The 17238-nt window shown below is 40.3% G+C and overlaps 1 protein-coding gene across 1 annotated transcript; it reads right to left on the reverse strand.

Moving 5' to 3' along the window:
- Nucleotides 1-14738: 14738 nt before the first annotated feature.
- LOC137829635 (uncharacterized) lies at nt 14739-16033 on the reverse strand. The gene is made up of 2 exons (XM_068636484.2): nt 15492-16033; nt 14739-14940 (listed from the first exon to the last, which is right to left on the reverse strand). Exons 1-2 carry the CDS (start codon nt 15921-15923, stop codon nt 14848-14850), a joined length of 525 nt encoding a protein of 174 aa, XP_068492585.2. The 5' UTR covers nt 15924-16033; the 3' UTR covers nt 14739-14847.
- Nucleotides 16034-17238: the final 1205 nt, after the last annotated feature.

Genomic DNA, 17238 nt, shown 5'->3' on the forward strand with positions numbered 1-17238 from the left:
ATGCTTGTATCTTCATTCTATACAAGTTCCTTTACACAAATTCCATTATGTCTTTGCTAGTTCATCTTACTGTTTTTCTTTCCTGAATAGGATACTCTGTTTTCTTACAAACGTGCTACTGTTTTCAATTTACTGCAATTAATTGGCTCACTGGAAATTTGTGAAAATTTGGATTTACATACTTCAAAGTGTTACAAAAGCATAGAAAAAAGAATCACTCAAAAATTCCAAGTACACAAAAAATGATAAATAAAATACGAAAAGTGTACAATACTGCCGAAAAGAATACGGTAATTGGGCAGCAATTTTGAAAAATTTATTTCTCTCAATTGGCTTACTGTTTTTACCTCATTCCAGTGCCATTTTTGAGTTAAGACATTGAAGTTTCTGTGGTTAATTTTTCACATTCCAGTTCGCTTTCAATCAGTACAGTTAAATCTGTAAACATAGCACAGTTTGCTTTTAAAAAAAAAATAAAAAAATTCCAGTAGCTGTTTTCTGTTTTCTTTAATCTACTCTAGCACTTTTCTTTAGGACTCTTTTTGTGTGCCTTCTTTCTTCATTGAGTTCCTTATTTTCTTGATTGTCTTTCATTCATATTCTTTCTAGTTTGTCAAACATTGCTCTCTGTTTTTGGTCTAGCTTTTATTGTTTACACCTTTTCTTGCTTGTCTTTTTGTTCTTCTTAAAGTTGTGTGGAGACTTGTTCTTAAGTAAGTTGGTTTGCTGTGACATATTTCACTTGAAGCTACTCCATTCCACAAGCAAGGCTTGGTTGAGGACAGAATATTTTCTTGGAGTGGTTTGAGTGCTTTCTTGGGCATTTTCCAGCAACCTCTATCTCACTGTTTTTTTGGTCTAACAAGTTTCTTTCACTGTTTTGTTTTCTGTTTTTGTGTATTTTCTGCTCATGGCTCATTTCTCTAGTGGTGAGTCCTCCAAACCGTGCTCCCCACAAAAGGCAGCCCTTTATGAGGACTTAAAGAATGTCAAGCAATCCAATGCTCACTATCTTGAGGTGATAAGGAAGATGGAAGCACGACTCCAAAGTTTGGAGTTAAACCGAGAAGAAATGCATCAAAACCGTGAGAGAAGAACTCCTCCTCCTAGTCGGCATTCTTCAAGGCACTCCCATGGTTATTATGAAGTTAATCCAAGGCCAAGACATCATCACCATGAAGAGAGACGCCAACATGTGGCTGGCCCTTGTTCTCCTAATGTAAAACTTCCTAGTTTTAGTGGTGAAAGTGATCCCAATGTATACTTAGGATGGGAGGCTAAGGTGGACCAAATTTTTGATGTAAATGGGGTTAGGGATGAGCATAGGGTTAAGTTCGCTTCTTTAGAATTTTTGGACTATGCCATGCAATGGTGGCATCAATACCTCATGGACATTGACCTACACAAGAGGCCGCCCGTGGTCTCTTGGAACGATTTGAAAGCATGTTTACGCGCTAGATTCGTACCCCCGCACTTTAGGAAAGACCTTATGTTGAAACTCCAACGGTTTCATCAAGGCGCGCTAAGTGTGGATGATTACTTTAAACAACTAGACACGCTTTTAATTCGAGTTAATATGGATGAGAGTGAGGAAGTTAAGATAGCTAGGTTTGTGAGTGGCCTTCGAAGGGACATTCAAGACGTGGTAGAGTTACAAGAATATTCTTCTTTGGAAAATGTGGTGCACCTTGCTAGCAAAATTGAAAATCAACTTGCAAGGAAAAATGCTTTCAAAAATTCTTCTAAGGATAACTACTACCACTCTTCTTGGAAAAATAAAAATAACTCTTTTTCAAATATCCCTTCAAAGGACTCTACTTTCAAACCTAGAGAGTCTAAGCCTTCCACTTCCAATTCTCGGCCTAAATCACCACATAATTCGTCTAGTAAGAAGTGTTTTAAATGCTTAGGCTATGGACATATTGCTTCTAATTGCCCTTCTAAACGAGTTATGTATATGCATGATGGGGTAGATAGTAGTGAGCATGGGTCCGAATCTTCTAGACATTCCTCACCTTCTAGATCCCCAAGTGAGAGTGAAAGTGAAAGCCCACATGAGGGTGACCTATTAGTAATAAGACGCATGCTTGGACAAGTGTTAAAACCTTTTGATGAAACTCAAAGAGAAAATATTTTTCATTCAAGGTGTCTTATTCATGATAGAGTATGCTCTTTGATTGTGGATGGGGGGAGTTGTGCAAATGTGGCAAGCACAAGAGTGGTAGACAAACTTGGATTACCTACCATCTCTCATGCCAAGCCCTACAAATTACAATGGTTAAGTGAGGTAGGTGAGATTGTTGTTAACAAGCAAGTCCTCATTACATTTTCTATTGGTAAATATAAAGATGAGGTCTTGTGTGATGTTGTCCCAATGGAAGCCACACATATTCTTTTAGGTAGGCCATGTCAATTTGATAGAAAAGTTTTTCATGATGGCTTTACCAACAAAATTTCTTTTCACTTCCATGGGCACAAAGTCACTCTTAAATCTCTCTCTCCAAAGGAAGTACATGAGGACCAAGTTAAAATGAGAGGAAAAAGAGAGAAAGAAAATGATATAAAAAGTTCCAAGAGAAGCCTTCTCATGTCCACACAACAAGTTAAAAGGGTAATAGTTACTCAAAAGCCTATTTTTTTAGCTATTCCTAGGACTATTGACTGTGAGTCGGCTAAGGATAGTCCCACATGTTTGGACAATTTGGTAAAGGACTATGAAGATGTGATTCAAGATCCTCCTAAAGGATTACCACCTCTAAAAGGGATTGAACACCAAATAGACTTAATGCCCAGGGTTTCTTTACCACATCGTCTAGCATATAGGACCAATCCCAAAGAAACTCAAAAAGAAAATGAAAAGGAAATTGAAGTACATGATAACCCGGGTCTTAATACCTTCTCAACTAAATCACTTTTGTTGACTCGTGCTACGCCTACAAGGTCTTCTTCTTCTTTGTCATTTTCATTACCTAAGGTTCCTACTTCCACACCATATTGGATAAAGAATGTTAAGGATGATTTTTTCATATCTCCTATTTTACCTAATAATATCATTCCTAAACAATCTTTTCCAACATGGTCTGTGTATAGACCATCTTTTTCTGAACTCCCAACATTTCAAAGTGATAAGTCATGTTTGCCCATTTCTTCTTGTCTTCTCTTATATAATAGCAAACTGACTTTGTTTTATGCAGGAGTACTGAATTCGTGGACGAATTCTCTCCAACTCGGGGAGTATGATGGATATCCACTAGGAGAGGATTTTATTAATGAAGGAAGAGGATTTTCACCTACACATTTGAAGTTCTTCCTTCTAGTCTTCTCACAAATTAAAAGAAGTCAAAGAGAAGATCAAGCCTAAAGATAAAGAAGTCTACAAACTCTCAAATAATAGGCTTCATATTAAATATCTCTCTTTATAGTTTCTTTTAAATTCTAAATAATATAGAATAATGTTTAGAAAGGTGCTTAGAGGGAAACATGAGACACCTCTTTTGTAAAAGCATCTTTAGGCTTTAGTTTAGCAAATTCTAGAAGCTTGGGGAGTGAGCTTAGTAAGGGGGGTGTGATCTTAGGAGCTTTCTGGGTAGCTTAGGGAATAAGCTATGTAAATGACCAGCCCTTACTCCTATAAAAGGAGGGCTTAGGTCCTTCACAATTCAGATTGGAATTTTATAGTAGAGAGACTATACTCAAATTTGGAGAGAAATTGTGAGTCTTGGGTCTTCTTCTTCCTTTGCCTTATCTTGTGAGCAATGGTGAGCTTCAAGTGGCGGCACTCCATCACTTATCTTGGATCAAGGTTCCAAGTGGCGTGAATGGCTTCTTCCAATTCTCAAAATCCAGCAAGCATCTTCCTATAAGTGTCCTTCTTCCTTTTCTTCAATTTTCATTCGGTAGTTTTTAATTTCCTAGTCTTTCCTTTCATTTGCACCGTTTAATTCTGTTTTTCCAGCTTTGTTCTTTGTTTCTATTCGGTTCAGTAGCTTAGCTTTTCAATTCTGTCCAGTTTTCATTTCTTGTTCTACTTTCCTTGTGTTTGATTCCATTTGACAATATATGGACTTCCATATAAGTTTTGGTTGGTGCAAAGTCTTGGTGAGTTCTTGAATTAGAACATTGATCCAATTCTAAGTAAAGTGCCATTTATGACCAGCTCAAGTTGCTCCTATGAATGTCAAAGAATCATGTATTCTTGTTGTCACATTCACATCATCTCCTCCCCCCTGGATGCACTGAGGACTTTTTCTCTTTCTCGCCTGCACTCGCTCGAGGGCGATGAGGTCTTTACTCTTTCTCGCTTGCACTCGCTCGAGGGCGAGGAGGTCTTTTCTTTTCTCGCCTCCAAACGCACGAGAGCGCTGAGGTCTTTAGTCATTACTGGTGCCTCCGATCGTCGAAAGACGATGAGGACTTTAAAACTTTAACTGATGCCGCCAATCGCCAAAAAGCGATGGGGACTTTAAAACTTTTCTTTAGAAAGCATGCAACATAACTTTAAAGTTGCCTTGAATCACGTACGAGTGATAAGGTCTTTTTCTAAAACTTTCGAAACAACAAGCATGCAACCTTAGAAACTTTAAACTTTGAAAACTCTTCTTTATTGGGTGGCCTCATTAAAAACCCTCCTTAGGGAAAAAAGAGTGCCCCCTTCAAACTGTTTTAACAAAAAGCTTGCAAATCTTTTCATGTTCGTTTTTACTTACAAAGCTTTAACTGTAATATAACTTGAGGTGTGTGGCGTTCCAAGTGCGAGGAATCGCCCCTCCTTCCAATGTCTCTAAGCAGTAGGCGCCGTTCCCGAGCGCCTCGGTTATTCTGAACGGTCCTGTCCACTTAGGCGATAACTTGTTTTCCATCTCGTACTGGTGGGCCTTCCTCATCACCAGGTCGCCCTCTCTAAACTGCCTTGGCATCACCTTCGAGTTATACCTTCGTTCAATCCTCCTTTTCACTGCCTCGGCTTTTACTCTCGCCTCCTCCCTGACCTCATCCAACAAATCCAGATTCAACCTTCTTTCTTCATTCGAGTCTTCCGCTACAAAGTTCTGGAATCTCGGTGAGCTCTCCTGGATTTCCACTGGAATCATTGCATCACATCCATAGACCAAGCTAAACGGGGTCTCGTGGGTTCCTGACTGCTCGGTGGTGTGGTACGCCCAAACTATGCAGGGTACCCCCTCAGCCCACGATCCCTTGGCTTTCTCTAGCCTTCTCTTCAAGCCTCGTAGTAACACCCGATTGGCGGACTCTACTTGGCCATTTGTCTGAGGGTGCTCAACGGATGCAAACACCTGCTGAATTCCCACCTCTTCGCACAGCTTCTTCAGTAGGTGACTTGCAAACTGAGTCCCATTGTCTGACACCAGGCGCTTAGGCACACCAAACCGGCACACGATGTTCTTCCATACAAAGCTTTCAATCTTGTGTGCGGTGATCTGGGCTACTGGTTCTGCTTCGATCCACTTGGTGAAGTATTCAATCGCCACCACCAAGTACTTCATCTGCCTGATCGCCAATGGGAAAGGTCCCAGAATGTCAATTCCCCACGTATGAAACGGCCAAGGGCTGTAAATCGACTTCAACTCTTCTGGAGGCGCTTTGGGCCAATCGGCGTGCTGCTGACATTGCTTGCAACACTGTGCATACTTCTTGCAGTCCTCCCTCATTGTTGGCCAGTAGTAACCTGCACGGAGAGTTCTTGCAGCCAGAGCTCGACCCCCGACGTGACTTCCACATATCCCTTCATGGAGCTCGGCCATAATTCTTGTACATTTTTCTCCGTGCACACATTCTAGGAATGGGTGTGTGAACCCAAACCTATACAGCTCGCCATCTATCATGGTGAACTTGCTGGAGTTCTTCTTTATCTTCCTAGCCTCCGTCGGATCCAGCGGGAGAAGGCCATCTGCCAGGCAGCGCTGGTACTGGGTTATCCATGTGTCTGGCTCATGCGTGGCACAGACCTGCGTCATGTTCACCCTCTCCCCCCGACATGCACTTATTCTCGGCGACCTCAAGGTCTCCTGAGTCAAGGACCTGTGACTCCTCGCCGCTTTCTCCGTCGACTTGCTTATCTGAAGAACCAGGTGGTCTGCCACAAATGCTCTAGGCGTCTTCAGAGTTTCTTGGATCGCTGTCCTCTGCCTACCCCCCTTGCCCGAACTGGCGAGCTTAGCTAGCAAGTCTGCTCGGGCATTCTGCTCTCTGGGCACATGCACCACTTCAAACGAGACAAAGGAACTCTTCAACTCCTGCACATACTCTAAGTAAGCCGCCATTTGTGGATCCTTGGCCTGGAACTCGCCTGTTACTTGTCCCGTGACTAATAACGAGTCACTCTTAGCCATCAGCACCCTAGCTCCCATCTCCTTGGCCAGCAAGATTCCGGCGATCAACGCCTCATACTCTGCTTGATTGTTGCTGGCTTTGAAGGCAAACCTCAGGGACTGTTCTATCAGCACGCCGTTGGGCCCTTCTAGAATGACTCCAGCACCGCTACCCTGCTGGTTCGACGATCCGTCCACCGAGAGCACCCAACGAAAATCATCCCCTTCAACTCGTGCTGCTTCTGACGAGAGCTCGACCACAAAATCGGCGAAAATCTGCCCCTTGATCGGACCTCGAGGCTCATACTTGATGTCGAACTCTGACAGCTCCACCGCCCACTTCACCATTCTCCCAGCTACATCAGGCTTCTTCAGGACTTTCTGGATGGGCAAGTCGGTCATCACCAGCACTGTAAAACTGTGAAAATAGTGGCGCAACCTCCTCGCCGAAAATACTACAGCCAGTGCAGCTTTCTCCAAGGCCTGATACCTCACCTCCGGGCCTTGCAACACCTTGCTGACGAAATAAATAGGCTTCTGAGCCTGGTCTTGATCTTGGGCGAGCACCGCACTCACCGCCCTCTCAGTCACAGCAAAATACAACCTGAGAGGGGTTCCTACCAAGGGTTTACACAAAATCGGCGGGCTCACTAAGTACTCTTTAAGCTTCACGAAGGCTCCTTCACACTCCTTCGACCAGACAAACTTATTGTTTCGCCTTAAACACTGGAAGTACGGATGGCCTTTCTCTCCGCTAGCCGATACGAAACGAGACAGGGCGGCCATCCGACGTGTAAGTTGCTGCACCTCCTTCACGGTAGCCGGGCTCCTCATCGCCAATATGGCAGCACACTTATCAGGATTTGCCTCTCTTCCTCTTTCAGTTAAGAGGAATCCCAAGAACTTCCCTGCCTCCACGCCAAAAATGCACTTCTTGGGGGTCAGCTTTAATCTGAACTTGGCGATTGTGGTGAACAACTCCTCCAGATCCGTAACGTGTTTGCTCTTTTCTGGCGAGGTCACGACCATATCATCTACGTACGCTTGCACATTCCTTCCCAGCATTGGTGCAAGTACCTTATCCATCAATCTTTGGTACGTGGCCCCCGCATTCTTCAGCCCAAAGGGCATCACCTTGTAACAGTAGCACGACCTCTCAGTCATGAAGGCAGTTTTCTCTTCATCCATGGGATGCATCTTTATCTGATTATACCCCGAGAAGGCGTCCAGAAAGCTCAGCAACTTGCACCTTGCTGCACTGTCGACCAGGGCATCTATGCTTGGCAAAGGGTACGAATCCTTTGGGCAAGCCTTGTTCAGGTCAGTGAAGTCGACGCACATGCGCCACTTCCTATTGCTTTTCTTCACCAGTACGACATTGGCCAACCACTCAGGGTACTGGACTTCCCTGATAAGGCCTGCGGCGAGGAGCTTCTGTGTTTCATCCCTGATCGCCTGCCTCCTCTCCTCGTTGAATTTCCTTCTTCTCTGCCGCACTGGTCTAACTTGTGTGTCCATTGCCAAATGGTGACACAAGAAATCGGGGTCAATTCCCGGCATGTCTGAAGCAGACCATGCAAAAGCATCCAGATGCCGTTCTATCACCCTGCCGATCTGGTCTTGGAGCTCAGCCTCCAAAGGTCTTCCCAGCTTGAAGACCTTTCCCCCGATCTCCCTTTCGAGCCACTCCTCGACGGGTTTGGGTCTGGCTTCCCTGGCGATGACCGCCCTGGCGATTCCCAATTCCCTCGCTTCCTCTGGGCGGTTCCTCGCCTCTTCCTCCCGTCTCCCGCTCTCTCCCTCAACCTCAGCATCCAGCATGGTGACATCGCCTCCGGCGGCCACCTTCATTGCCGCATCAACAACTCGCCATTCTGTTGGCTTGGGCTTCACACTAGGAGGCGGCGTCGTGGTGATGTAACTTACTGACCTCTTATTCTTGAGGCTATTCTCATAGCATTTCTTCGCTTCCTTCTGGTCAGATTTGATGGTGATCACCACCCCCTCCATCGATGGTAACTTAACCTTCATGTGCCTGGTTGAGGGCACAGCTCCTATTCTGTTGAGGGTTGGTCTCCCCAACAGAATGTTATATGCTGAGGGGGCGTTCACAACGAGGTACTTGATTTTCTCCGTCCTCGAGGCCACCTCATTCGTGAACGTCGTTCTTAGCTCGATGTACCCCTTGACCTCCACCTGATCGCCAGCAAACCCATACAAGCACCCTCCATAGGGTCTCAGCTGGTCAAGGGGCAGTTGCAGCTGTGTGAAAGTCGGCCAGAACATTACATTCGCCGAGCTTCCTTGGTCCACCAGTACCCGGTGGACCTTCCTTCCCGATGTGACGAGCGAGATAACTATGGGATCGTTGTCGTGAGGCACAACGTCCCTGAGGTCTTCTTTTGTGAACGTGATGTCCACATCTGGTGAGTGGTCCTCGAACATGTCCACCGTCATCACAGACCTTGCATATTTCTTCCTCTGTGATGCAGTGCATCCACCACCCGAGAAACCTCCAGCGATGGTGTGGATCTCGCCATGAGTGGGCATCTCATGCTGCTGAGCCTCACCACCCGCCGGCTGGGAGCTCGACGCGCCCCCGTCCTCCTGTCCAGCAGGTAATCATTCAAGAAACCGCTCTTGACCAGGTCGTCGAGCTGGTACCCCAGTGCCAAACACGAATCAACGGTGTGACCAAAATTCTGGTGGAACTCACACCAGGCGTCTGGTTTTGGTCCTAACACCTTGTCGCCCACTTTCTCAGGTGCCTTAAGCCTGGCTACTATGTTGGGAATGGCGATCAGATCTGCCAACCCCATGACAAACTTGTGCTTTGGTGGGCGATTGTACTCCCTGGGGCGTCCTGGGCCCCTTCCCTTGTTCCCCTTCGGATGATAAGGATGGCGAGTCCTTTGATCCTTCTTGGCTGCCATCGTCTCCAGCACCCTCTGCGGCTGGATTCTAGTCTGGGCACGTGGCCTAGCAGGGGCCACGCTCCCTCTCTTCTCGGCGACTTCACTCTCATCGGCGATGTGGGCCACCGCAAGTCGCCTAACCTCAGCAAACGTGGCGGGGTGAGCCCTAATCAGCGCCTCACAGAAAGGTCCCGGCAGCACGCCCTTTTTGAAGGCGTATACCAGCATCTCCTCGTCTCTGGCTGGCGAGCGGACCATCTGCGCTTCAAAGCTATTCAAGTAGTCCCTGAGGGACTCTCCCTGGTACTGCCTTATGTCGAACAGGTCATAAGACACCCTAGGTGGCGCCTTGTTCACAATGTACTGCTCGACGAAAAGCTTCGGAAACTGCTGGAAATTGGTTATGTGACATGTAGGCAAGCTCACAAACCATTCCAGCGCTGTTCCCTGGAGCGTGCTCACAAACATCTTGCAATATACAACATCTGAGCCTCCTGACAGCATCATCTGCGTGTGGAACGTGGTGAGGTGTGCCTCAGGGTCCTCCACGCCGGTGAAAGAAGCTTTCACATGTACTACGCTCGCAGGGATAGGCGTGTCTGTCATCGCTTGAGCAAACGGCATAGGGAAAACGCGAGGTGGCGACGACGACGCGACCTCTTCAGCGACTGGGCGTCCTCTCTGTTCCTGAAGAGCTTGACGCAACTCCTCAGTCACTTTGCTGAGCTCTTCATTCCTGGCCTGAGAGGCGACCAGGTCCTCATGCATCTTCGCTTGCTCTATGCGCGAGGCCTCCACATTCGCCTGTAGCGCACGCATGATCTCCATCATCTGCGCCATGGTCATGGCGCCTTCTGTAGCAACTGACACAACGGGACTTAAACGGTTGTTTCTCATCTTTCTCATGAAAACTCAGCAAACCAAACTCCAACGAACAAAACCTTCTCCAGCAAACGATCGATCCAGCAATCAATTGGTCAGAAACTCCCAAACTCCCAAGAACTTCCAAAAACGCAACCACAACAGCACGCCGATAGATTCGGACGTCGAAACCTTCACAGAAACTTGCAACTTCACCACGAACCCACCGCTCCTCCAGCAAAACTCCCGATTCACCAACCAGAAACGCGAACGAACGGAAAAAGCTCCGAACAACCGATTGAAAACCGCGCAAACAGCAAGAAACTTCAAGAAAACCGATCGAAAGCTCGAACGAACGGTGGAAAACTTCAAACTACCGATTAAAATCCAAACGAACGGCAAAAAACTCGAATTCACCGAACAAAGCTCGAACGAACGATGGAAAACTTGAAATCACCGAACAAAAGCTTGAATGAACGGTGGAAAATGGTTGCACCAGCACACAACCACACAGAAACTACAGAAACTTCAAGAACTCACGCTGTGGATGGGGACAGGTTTTACACGACCCCACGGTGGGCGCCTGATGATCCTGCCGGTTGACCAGAACGCAAGAGCCTCGCCTCGTCAAAGGTATTCTTCCTCTGGATCGGCTTTGCACCATGCTAGCTTCCGTCCTTCACACCTCGATTCACCTCAAGAACATGCAAAAGACAGAGTGGCGCTGTTGCGGCCGATCGCGCTCCGACGCTCAAGTCAGTGACGGAACCACCAAAACTCTAAGAGAGAAAACTAAGAACTCAAGGAACCGTGCAAAAACTCTCTCAGTCACTCAAGTATTCTCCAAGCGTAAAGAAGTGTTCTAAACGCGCGTACCTCAGAAGTTCGTTAAAATCTCTTATATACCTGTGCACTTTCTCTCTCCTGACGGTTACACATCTGAACACGTGGCTCGCATCCAGTTGTATACGTGTCACCATCTGGAGCGTCCTCTGCTTGAGCGTCACTTCTTACTCTTCAGGCTGTTCGACTAAATTACCCATGCAAGGAGTAACTCGGTGTATAACTGCCTTGGAGCGCGATCTCTTCTATGTGGCGAGTACGGGGTGTCACCATGCACACCTTCCCTGTGGTCTCGCCGACCGTCATCATGATCTGCTTCACTTGCTTCACCATGCATGTCCTAGTAAGCTGTTCCCTGACCTCAACCTCTGGCTAGCTAGGGAATAATCATCTGATAATTTCATCCTTCGCACTCGTCCCCTTTGAAAGCCTTGAACCAGCTTTCCTGATCTTTCGGCGATGTCCTCCTCTCGGCGATCTCTGATCACTTGGTCGCCTGGGTTCGCATCCGGCGACTACGACACAAACCTGGTGACCGCCGGTTTAGATATGCTAGAGATCGGAGCACGCCAACTTAACGATTGGTGACTACACGAGCTCCCCGACTTCCTCCCCTTCTGTCAGCCAGGTGTTCCGTTCAACACGCCTATATTATCGCTTGCTGTCACGTCATCACTTCCGACTACCTGGGCGGTACACTTAGCAATTCCGTTTTTGTCACACACTTTCGTGATGGTTAACAGTGAGACTACTATTATTTGCAGAGACAGAACCTTATTGACCTTAATTCCCAATCTCTGTAGGTTTTTTATTAGGTATCATCAGATATTTATTCTCATATTAACCAACAGACCTTTTAATTCTATTATTATTATTAAATCATATTCGGGTCCAAAACTCAAACTCTAAGTCATGTGAATCACTTTATAGAAATTAATTTGCATAATTTCTTACATAAAAATCCTCCTAAAAGTTATTTTCTAACTAAAATAATCTGGTAACATTCAAATATAATAGTCATGTTCAATAAAAAATAAACCAATAAAATAAAGATGTTGCATACAAATATTTTAAAGATAGTAAGGTATTTAAAAAATTATTGTTTAAAATGTTAAAAAAATTGTTATTTTTATTATTTAATTTGAATGGTTATTTTCAACTTATATAAATAGTGATATTTTAATCGAATAAACTTAATATATATATATATATATATATATATTACAAATTTTAAGTTATTCTTTATAGTTATTTGACATTATTTTTGAGAAAATAGAAATATATAGAAATTAATATACTAAATTTATGTAATTGCTAATTTGAGTTCGAACGTATAACACTATTTATTACTCTTTTAGGATTATCTAAATTCATTTCGTCATAATATTTCTTTCTTCGCATTGAAACATATATTATGGTTTTTAAAATTTTTTATAAAGTTATGTAATGTGGTGGTTGCAACTATGATCTTTTATTGGTTGATCAATATCATATAAATGGATAAAAAATGGTAAAAGGTTTATAAATGGTTAAAAAATGTATTGTGCAAGTAACAAAGAGACACAATAAATACTTTAGGTTTTATATTGGTCCACCTCCAAAATGTATTAAGTCTAATTTTCTGATAGAAACTGCAAAATGTTCTATTAAGCAATTAAATGTTTACAATTATTTTTCACTACTAGTATGTGACTCATCTTTTTGATTGTCTATCACTTCATTAGCTTTTGCAAGAGGGACTTAGGCTTTTGATCATTAAGAGCAATAAACATTCCTTTGTGCCTTTATGCATCATACAACAACACTTGCCCATGAACACTTAGGATTCCTACAAGCTCTTCCAGATATATTACCTCCAAGTCTTTCGAAGCACGTAAGATTATTTCTTGATGTTAGTGTATATGCTTAATGTTGTGAATGGTGCATACTTTCAACACTGATTTTAATTGTAATACTTTCTTGTTTTAATTGTAATCATTTTGTTAGCGGTGCATGTTTTCAGCACCGCTTAGCTGCCTATATAATCATTATATTTGTTGTTTCTGATGATAAGAAAATAGATCATTTTTTCAATATTATTTTTCTTTTGAAATCTATCATAGTATCCAGAGCTTGAAAACTCGTTTATGGCTACCCATTCTGGATTTTTTCTTTCATAGCTTCATTTTTTCTCTATGGTTATTGTATGTTAACCAACATCATCGCCCACACCTATTCCAATTTCACCAATCGCTCCTCCATCGATTTTCTTCTCCTACTCTGTATTGGAGAAACTCTCTCACACAATTTTTTTATTTGGAAACAACAAGTTGAACCTCTTATCAAGGCACATCGTCCTCATCATTTTTTCGTCAATCCTCCAATTCCTTCACAATATCTTTCTCTTTCTTTCTGATTGTGATATTGGAATTGAAAATCCATAGTATAGTGCATGGGAAACACAAGATCATTTTAGAGACAACTTTCTTCAAAATACTCTTAAATACTTAATACTTATATGTGATAGAAAATAATAAGAGTTTTTTGTAAGAGTAAACTAAAAGAATATTTTTCAAAATAAGTTTCACTTCTTTGACTAAGAAAAATGTGCAGATTGATTTCCAAGCTTCTCTAAGTTCAATATTTTTAGTTTTTACTTCAAAATTCTTTGATATGGAAAAGTTTAGGTGGTTGTAGAAGTACATTTCTTATTAGAGAAACGATAAGGAGTCATGACATTGACAAGACAAAAAACTATACTTTCCTAATAATCAACATACTTTGACCACTTCATCTCTAAGAGATGATTCTTTAGAGAATCCATTTATAAGCACCTTGCAATCAACATGGTAATTCTTCATTTCTTAGTTTTTAATATACTTGAGAAAGAGATGAACTTTTAGAAGCTTGAAGTAAAGGCACAATGACATTGCTCCAGCATATGGCTAAATTTGCCTTGGATTGGAAGAGGAGTCAAGCAACTTATATAAGACTTTGTGTAGAAAAATGATAGATCACTCCTATCTAATTGTGTCTAGGATAAGGATGACAAATGAATTCGCTTTCACGGAATGATAGATCACTCTTATCTAATTGTGTCTAGGATAAGGATGACAAATGAACTCGCTTTCGCGGATAAGGATCCTCATATTCATCCTCGTCCTCATAGTCGTCATCGTTCTAAATTACTAAAACATATTTTATTTTTTAAGTAACCTAAAAATGTTATATTATTTTTTCTTTGATCCTTAGCTTCATAACTTACTTCTATAACTTATTTCTAGGTCATATGATTTTTACTCTTTTCTATAATTATTTAATTTTTATTTAATTTTTATTTAATTTTTATTTAATACCCTCCTTTAATATTTATACAATTATAATTTTTTCTTGATGAGAAAAGAAAATGTTTATTAATATTGAATGCTTGAAAATATCAAATTATTTATATCTATTTTTAAAAAAATATTTAATTAATATTTATAGGTATAAGTATAAGTATGGGTATAAACTTATGGGACGGGGGATGAGAAAAAAAATTTATATCCGTAAAGTAAAGTATAAGAGTAGAAATGGAGATTGAATTTTTATTCCGGGGATAAAGTTGAGATAACTTACACGTGTCCAATCTAAGTTGAATATCATGGTCTAGGTGTACTTGTTTGTAAGATTTCAAAAAGAAATAAGAGAAATACACTTAAGTGTCTTATTTGCACAATTAAACCTTTGTATTTTTTTAACCTTAATATTTTTTAAGTTGAAGAGCTACTATGATACAAATATTGTTGTCGAAAAAGTTGAAAGACTTAACTAAACCTTTCTTAATGTATAGATTAAATAGATTAAATTGAATAAATAAACTAATTCACAATTAAAAAAAAAGTAAAAACATCACCCATTCAGCAGATATTTAAAAAACATCATCTGGGTAGCATGACATGGGCAATGGGGTCTCTCTTTGTCTTCCATTTCTTGAACTGTTTAGAAGCAGCTTTCAGTGCTTTTGCCCATCGCTGGATCAAACAAAAAACGCAAATTATTTCCAATAGATAATAACATTCAACATTTTGCCCCTTTCATCACCAAACAACATCAACACTTGTAGAGTGAACAAGTATAGAAAATAATTTCAACAGAAAGTTTTTAAAGGTAACTTTTTCACAAGGGTATTCATAATTTCAGATTTCTCTGCATAAAGTAAAAAAAATTCAACTTCCATAAGACATTACACAGAAAATAAAAATGCCAGAAACCCAGATAAAATCATCAGTTCAAGCTAACAATATGTTAAAAAATAAAAACAGTTAATGGATTGTGTATCACACACACACACATTATGCTGTATTTTTCTCATTCAATTGATCATACTTATTTTATTTTTTTCCTTTGTTGTGCTTAACAGGGTTTTCTCTACCAGCATTTATCACAAACTGAGTCCATGAAAGCAATGCCTATATATTCAAAATTCCAAAATGTTTCTCAACCTTCACAGATCAGAAAACAAAATCTTAATGGGAATCAGAAACATAAACCAAAGCAAAAATGTAACACAAACTAAAATTACCTTGTTCATGATGGGGTTGCAAGAACCTTTGAAGGGTGTTGGTGAGAAATCAGAAGACAGTTTCTTGTTGTTGTTCTTGTTCTTGCCATGTTTGTTGATGAAATGAAGGTTGAGATTGAACTTGTTCCTAAGCTTAGAACCCACCTTCTTGACACTGCACCTTGCTCCCAAACCCATCTCATAGGAAAGCTTTTTTGGAGTTATGAGATTCAAATCCATTGGAGTGCAGGGTGCGGGAAGCAAAGGGGACCATATTGTGCTCTGAGAGTAGTCAAAGTCATAAGCAGAGTTATCTGGAAACTTGCACAGAAGCTCAATTGACATCTTTGGCACCAAATACTCCACCACTTTTGTAGTTTTCAACACCATTGCTTGTTTCTCTTCCTCTTCTTCTTCTGCTTTCTCTTTCACTGATTTTCTTTGAAACTCCATTGCAAAACACAATGGCTGTGTTTTTCTTTTCCTCTGTCTCTTTGTTTTCTTTGCACTAAGACCAATTTGGAAGCTTTTACGTTGGGTAAGGGAAAAAGGAAGAAAGAGAAACAGTGACAACGACACGCAAAGTAACCGTTGCAAATTGTAATGTCTGTCGTGTCAAAGAAACATCATTATTCAACAGCATTCACGTGACTTCAATTGTCTTACCCCAGCACTATTGCGTCTTCACGTAACTAAAATAATAGAATACTTAATGCCATAATAAAATAAACCACTTTATAACTTTTACTTAAGTACTTGCACGTTTGACTTAGTTTGTTTTAAAATAATTAAATTTAAAATGCTAAAATGACCTGATTATATTGAATAAACCAATGATTTTGTCCTAAACTATTTGTTCTATCTGTTTAAACTTTTTCGAAGAAAAATGTTTTATTAATGGTTCTTCCTAGGAGATGGAAGGAGGTAATTACACAAAAGGTTTGATTTAGTAATGAAAATATGAAAATGAACACAAAAAATAATAAAAGTAAACAATTCATTTTCAAAAGTCCTATAGTATAATATGGATATGAAACACTTGAATTAAAGTCGTCAATCATTTAATTAATTCCACTAATTTTTAATGTATCAAGTAGAATGATAATTTTAGTTTAAATAAAATATAAAATATATCTATTTAAATTTTACGATTTTAATATATTTTATTTGAACTGAAATAATTCCACTAATTTGTTTTAGATTTTTTAATGTATCAAGTAGAATGATAATTTTAGTTTAAATAAAATATAAAAAAAAATTACTTAGATTTTACGATTTTAATGTATTTTATTTGAAGTGAAATTGTTTTCTAGTTGACGACTTGAGTTAAAATATTTTTTTTATCAAAATAATAATTAATAATTTTAAAATGAAAAAATATATATAATAATTTAAAAAAAAAATTAAAATCACATAAACTGAATAATAATGTTGTAAAATTTTTTATCTTGTAATATTTAATATCAAAATTTTAATTTTGTTTTATTTTAAAAAAAATCATATATAAAATTAAAGAATTAAAACTTTTTTTTTCTTTACAAAACTTACTTAAATCAAGTTTTGATATATTAAAAATATATAAAATATTTTAAATAATTTGAATTAAAAATATTTTATATGATAAGTTAAAAATATTTACTATTTTTTTTTAAATATTATTAAAGTTAAAATATATTTTTTGTTTTTAAAAATTTAAATTATGTTAATGAAGTAGTTTAGGATTGATACAATTATAAAAATATATTAGGGATTATTTATAAAAATTATG

This window comes from Phaseolus vulgaris, chromosome 6 (assembly GCF_051622355.1).
Source record: "Phaseolus vulgaris cultivar YP4 chromosome 6, ASM5162235v1, whole genome shotgun sequence".
In the NCBI taxonomy this organism is placed as follows: domain Eukaryota; kingdom Viridiplantae; phylum Streptophyta; class Magnoliopsida; order Fabales; family Fabaceae; genus Phaseolus; species Phaseolus vulgaris.